At 42.6% G+C, this 6,352-nt stretch overlaps 1 protein-coding gene across 1 annotated transcript; it reads left to right on the top strand.

Annotated features, from left to right (window-relative positions):
* The first annotated feature begins 825 nt into the window (after window positions 1–825).
* Window positions 826–5,953, top strand: YWHAB (tyrosine 3-monooxygenase/tryptophan 5-monooxygenase activation protein beta). Its single transcript, XM_034641934.1, has 5 exons — window positions 826–1,149; window positions 3,322–3,445; window positions 4,342–4,505; window positions 5,427–5,522; window positions 5,833–5,953. Exons 1-5 carry the CDS (start codon window positions 856–858, stop codon window positions 5,887–5,889), a joined length of 735 nt encoding a protein of 244 aa, XP_034497825.1. The 5' UTR covers window positions 826–855; the 3' UTR covers window positions 5,890–5,953.
* The last annotated feature ends 399 nt before the right edge of the window (window positions 5,954–6,352 follow it).

Here is a 6,352-nt window from a genome sequence, read left to right as displayed (position 1 = left end):
CCTTCACGTAGATTATTAGGTCATTTGTTCTCACAGCAGCCCCACGGAGAGTAGGTAATGTTACTTTCCCGTAAGGAAATTGAAGCTCTCAGAGGTTAAGTGATGTGACCAAGGTCATACTCCACTTGTAAGTAGCAGAGCTGGTGCTAGAAAGAGCCACATCTGCCTGCCTTTAGTTTATGCTCTTGTCTACAGTGTGTCCTGCAAGTTAGCAAATTGCAGAAGATATGACAAAAATGGCTTCTGTTTTTTTTAGGTTCCTCCTGCTTAATGGGCACTGCCAGATGTAACATTGAAAGGCCTGTCTTCACTTTAAGATTAATTGAAGCAGTCCTCACACTTCAGGTGTTTTTCCCGATACTGTGGGGGAAAACCAGATTTGGTCAAAACCAGACAATTCTCGAAAGAAGTTAGGAAGTGTCTTTAGCATAAGCTTCTAAAGAAACAGTTCTTCAGCAGCCTGCATGTGTTGGGGAGGCAGATGGGGCTCGTGGGGACAGAGAGACTGGAGTTTGCGGTCTCCTAGCAGTATTGCCAGCACGTCACTTGCCTTTTCTGAACCTCCCATTTCTTCACCTCAGAAAGGTGGGGGGCAGGGATTGTTGTGAACATATCTACTCTGTAGGACAGTCGTGAAAATTAATTGGCAGAAAAACCCTTAGCAAGGTCCTTAGCCCCGTAAGTGCTCATGTGGTGCGGCGGAGGGCATCGGCAGGTATGCGTTCCGTATTTACGTACAGGTGGGTTGGAAGAAGGTCCACACGTGCATTTCCAGGGCCCAGAAGCCTGACGCTGTCTCTCTCTCTCTCTCTCTTCTCTCTCTCCTCTCTCTCGCTCCGGTTGTAGGGAACGACCATGGATAAAAGTGAGCTGGTTCAGAAAGCCAAACTTGCCGAGCAGGCCGAGCGCTACGACGACATGGCCGCGGCCATGAAGGCCGTCACGGAGCAGGGGCACGAGCTCTCCAACGAGGAGAGGAATCTGCTCTCGGTCGCCTACAAGAACGTGGTGGGCGCCCGCCGCTCCTCCTGGCGCGTCATCTCCAGCATCGAGCAGAAAACAGAGAGGAATGAGAAGAAGCAGCAGATGGGCAAAGAGTACCGGGAGAAGATCGAGGCCGAGCTGCAGGACATCTGCAATGATGTTCTGGTAAGAGGCCAGGGTTTGGGTTTCAGACGGCAATTTCCAAACAGTATTAATGTAACGTTCAAATGCAAACTCTGGAACGGCTCGTGAGAGAAAGTGTCTGAATATACTGGAAAGCTGCAAACCAGCCGGAACTGATTTTTAAGCATATGATGTGATTTTCCTCACCTCCTGTTTGATCCGAGTTTGCCCATCACAAATGGGGTGTTTTCCTCTCCCTTCAGAAAGACCTGTGACAAACAGGAACATTGAATCCATGTCCCTCCATCTTTTCTTTAGAAATCGCGTCCACATAGGCAGGATCTCAGGTCGGCGCAGCTGCAGACAGGCTCTTCTATGTCTGAGTGGTGGTGTCATCTCCAGCCGGGGAGGCAGGAGCAAGAAACAGAGCTTCCCTTACCCTCTCCTAGTCATGTCCGCACAGCGTGAGGTCCTAAAAGTTAGCCACGTCTGTCAGTTCGGCCTGCGTGCCAAAGCCACGTCAAAAATGGTCCGGGGATTGTCCTCTCCTGGGGTTTAGATACGCTTTAGTCACATGACTGATCCGTAACTATTTGGCTCTGGCCACAGTCTGGGGTTGGACGGGAGGGGTGCGTATCCTAGAGCAAATCACGATCATATTGTCTTCCCCTCACATCCTGAGCCCACTGGGAACTTTCTTTTTCTTCCAGGTGAAATCAGGTAAAAATGAACGGTGAGGGCTGCTTTGAAGGGAAAAGGAATTCACACTTGTGGATCTACACCCCCCCCCCCCCCCCCCCCCCCCCCGCCTCTCTGAATTACTGCCCATGACTCCTTTCTTTTGAAAACCAGTACAAAGCTTGTCAGCCAGCAGGCAGTCCTCCTCCTCCCTAACCCATAAGGAGTTACACCCTGTCTGTCTGCAAAGAGTATTAAAATGACTACTGCCCCTTGCATCTCCCCACTTTGATTGATTAAATCCCCTTACAACTAAGCTTTTGCATTGAGCTGCTCTTATTAGACTCTGGTGTAAGAGTGTCAATGGCTAAGTTTGTTGCCTGTTGGTAATTTGGGGGTTTGTTAATGGTGCACTAATTCCTGAATGTTAGGTACATCTGGTATTCAGATGAAGTATGGCATGCATTCCAAGGGCAAGGAAGTTCCATAATTCCTGAAATGTAGACCAGCTTTTAAGAGCATCTGAAAGAATGTGAAGAAAAGCATGGTACTTACTGCCTCTTAACCAGTTTTTCAGGATGCCACATTCTAAAACAACTCTTCGAAAATATTGCTCTGTATACGAAGCTTGGACTCCTTCAGAACTGCTTTTGTTGTAAGCATAAATGTTTAAAGGAATTTATTATTAATAATAGTATTAGCTACTTTTTGAGTGCTTACTACGTGCCAGACATCGTGTTAAGCGCTTTATGTACACTAGCTCATTTATCCTCATAACTACCCTAGAAGATGGCTATTGTGCTTCCCCATTGTGTAGCCGGGAAAACTGAGGCTCGGGGTGCTTAAGTCATTTGTCCAGGGGCACAGATGGTAAGCGGCAGAGGAGGGATTTCTACCCGGGTCTGATTGATTTTCAACTTAGTTTTTGGCAGTTTTGCTTTATTATCACCTTTTTCCTCCCAAAAGGGAAAGATTTTTTTTCTTTTTTTAAATTATAGAAGTAATGCAAGTTCATTGTTCTGTAAAAAAGGGGGGCGTGACCAGGCAGAGGAGTATAAATAAGAAAGTAAAAATCATTTCTAATCCTATCACGTAGAGAGTCATTATTAACATATTGATAAATACCCCTCAAGAGTTTTCCCTTATGTATTTGCGTGTACACATACATATCTTAATATTAAAATAGGATTCATGTGGTACTTACGGTCTTTTTGTTTCACTCAGACTTCTTTTGAGAACCATTCCATGTTATCGGTATAGTTCTGCATCGTCATTTTTAAGGCCTTACGTGGCATTCCATTGTATGGCTATACTTTAATTAACCCCTTGTGGATGGTCACAGTGATTTTTAACCGAAGAATACAGGCATCTGCTGTTAGGACCTGGGCTAAAAACCGCTTAAAAGCTTTGGATGCAAATTATGTTTTTTTAATCTTCAAAATTATTTAGAAGTGGTAGTGTGTCTTGAATCTCAAACATAGTTTTAACATCTTATAATATTTCCAGATTCTTAACAGAATGTGAATAATTTTTCAGGAGCTGTTGGACAAATACCTTATTCCCAATGCTACACAACCAGAAAGCAAGGTGTTCTACTTGAAAATGAAAGGAGATTATTTTAGATATCTTTCTGAGGTGGCATCTGGAGATAATAAGCAAAGTAAGTAACTTTTTTTTTTTTTTTAAGAAATTTGACCAGTAGTGGAGCCAGTCCTCCTCCATAATAATTTTAAACAGTTTTTGCTTTGTTTACTGTAGACAGGAACATCACAGTACTGAGAATTTAAAAGACCATCAGCATGACGCTGACCTGTGGTTAGCGGGTCAGCATAATGGGGGTTGAGAAATCAGAATGTATCTAAGGGGAAAGTGAAGAGGGTATGGAAAGTGTGATGCAGTAGTGCATTGAGAGAGATCTTTTTCTTAAAAAAAAAAAAATACATGTTTTTCTTGAGGATTATGTGTGTCTTTGTTTTTAGAAGTAAAACTTTAAAATGTCTGGTAGTATAAAACCAGCTTTGGTGAATAGCGATGCATTTCTTCGATCACATACTTGTTTTGTGATGGTGAGAACTACAGTGCTGCTTCAGTAAGTGCCTACTATGTGCCGAGTATGTCAGAGTCTCATTTATTCCTTACATAACTCTAGGAGTTCCGGCGGGGATCTGCCCATTTTTCTGAGGAGGAAACCAAGGCTCACGGAGGTTTTCACTTATTCCAAGCCCCACATTTAAGGGATACAAGTTGGGAATTCAAGTTTGAGTCTGTTGACTCTATGAAGTCAGTGATTTCTTCCACTGGAGCATATTGTTTCCCGTGTTCTATCTTGTTAAAGGTTATTTCTGCTTTCCCCCCGCCAAAGCGTTTAATGTAGTACTAGTCTATTGGCTTAGAATAAACATGCGACAAATGGTTGTTAATCAGATGGTGGAGACACTGACCCTCATTTGATGACTCCTCACTCCTGCCCAGTGTGGTAAACTAGCTGGATGGTGGTCCAGCTTGTGATGCACTCAGGAAAGAACCTCCCCTTTAATGTTCTTATCTTTCTTATAGCCACTGTGTCGAACTCCCAGCAGGCTTACCAGGAAGCATTTGAAATTAGTAAGAAAGAAATGCAGCCTACACACCCAATTCGACTTGGCCTGGCACTGAACTTCTCAGTCTTCTACTATGAGATTCTAAACTCTCCTGAAAAGGCTTGTAGCCTGGCAAAAACGGTGAGAAAGACCCTCTGTGGTTTCTGATTATAGTAAAACACTGCTTGTGTGTGTGTGTGTTTTTTTTAATAACTTCTTTTTATTGCCTGAACTTAACAACTCACTGTCATAGACTTCTCTGAGGATGTTCTGGAGATAGGAGTAGATCTTTTGTGACATAAATACAGACCTATCACTTTTGATTTCTTCTCAACACCTCCTGCTGATTTTTGTTTTCATTGCATAATTACTGGTTTGGGGGATGGTTGTAGAAAATTCAGGGGGAAGGTAGTGTGTTGTTTCTTGTCAAGCTTTGGGCTCTGTAGGCCTCCGTTACGTATTGTATTCCTTGTACCAAGATTAGAAGTTACAGGCTGTAAATGCAAAAAATCAGACCAGGTTTTCTTTCTGTGCTGGGTTACCTCCTCCCTTCTATTAGTAACTCAGCCGCCTTTTTTACATTTTTTTTAGGCTTTCAACACGCACACTGTTACTTTAAAATTTTTTCTTAATTTGGAAAAAGTACATGAATTCTCTAAAGTCCATCACTTAATTGAATCAGATTAGTGGTGTGGACTTCTGTTCTCCCTTTATTCCTTGTGTCCGGACCTTTTGAGTTTTAGTAAAGAAAAGGATTACCAGAAGTATCTTTGGCAATTAAAAAATTATGTGGATTTGTGCTGGGTTGACAGTGATACCTGCTGTCTTATCACATACAGTGAAGTTCTTATCTGGGAATTTTTTGTCATTTTGGTTGGTGCTTTATAAACATGCATTATCTGTTTGCTGAAACAACTAGCAAACAAGGTCGTTAATAATAGCCTCAGTTCCCCCAAAGTACTGTACGGGAAAAGAAAGTGTATTCATTTGTTAACAGAAAAAAAAGGGCTAACCTAGCTCCAGAGAACCTGTGACAGCTCCGCTGAAGGCTCTTTGTTTTAGGCATTCGATGAGGCCATTGCTGAATTGGATACACTGAATGAAGAGTCTTACAAAGACAGCACCCTGATCATGCAGTTGCTTAGGGACAATCTCACTGTAAGTACTGCTGGTTTCCACCGCTGCTTCTGGAGGGTTCATAGTCTTGTTCCTACTTACCGACCTGAGAGTTCACTATTGCCCAAGACCCGAGGGCGTTTGTACCCTATGAGTAGAGTTACAAGTATTAAGTTGTTAAATTGGTTGTAAATAATTGCTCAAGTTTTGACCTTTGCAGTCCTTGCTGTCTGCAGTAATACAGGAAGAATTTGAAGCAGTTCAGTGAGATGAGGTGGTCCAGACTGGGGCTGCCTCCCTGAGTGAGTGTTAGTAGCCCTGTTTTGATTAGAGCTCTGTTTTTCTCTTGCAGCTGTGGACGTCGGAAAACCAGGGAGATGAAGGAGATGCTGGGGAGGGAGAGAACTAATGTCTGTTGTGCTTCGTGATCTGTTCAGTGTCACTCTGTACCCTCCACATANTATCCCTTTGTGGAAAAAAAAAAAAAAAAAAAAAAAAAGAGTCGTACGTCGACTTTCAATTTTTCACAGCCTCAGCCTAGCAAAAGGGTCCATGGGATAAACAGCCGGTGTTTGTATCTAAAACTCAGATTGGTCACATAAACGCCACGGCATTCTGAAGTTTTGATTTTTGATTAACATTGACAGGATTACTGTGTGTTGAATTTTTTTTAAACTGAACACTGTGATGATGGGGTTTTGTAACTTAGCAGAACTCTTACTGGTAGAAAAAATAGACCTGAATTATGTGTAACTTTTTGGAAAGTTTAATCTGATATCAAACTAGTCACTGAAATAACAGTTCCATTGTAAAGTTGTACAGAAAGTTATAGAGATTATATTGTGATGCTGGGACGCGGAGTGAGATACCTG

Source organism: Ailuropoda melanoleuca, chromosome 13, assembly GCF_002007445.2.
Source record: "Ailuropoda melanoleuca isolate Jingjing chromosome 13, ASM200744v2, whole genome shotgun sequence".
NCBI classification, from domain to species: domain Eukaryota; kingdom Metazoa; phylum Chordata; class Mammalia; order Carnivora; family Ursidae; genus Ailuropoda; species Ailuropoda melanoleuca.
This window is presented reverse-complemented; position numbering and strand designations above follow the sequence as displayed.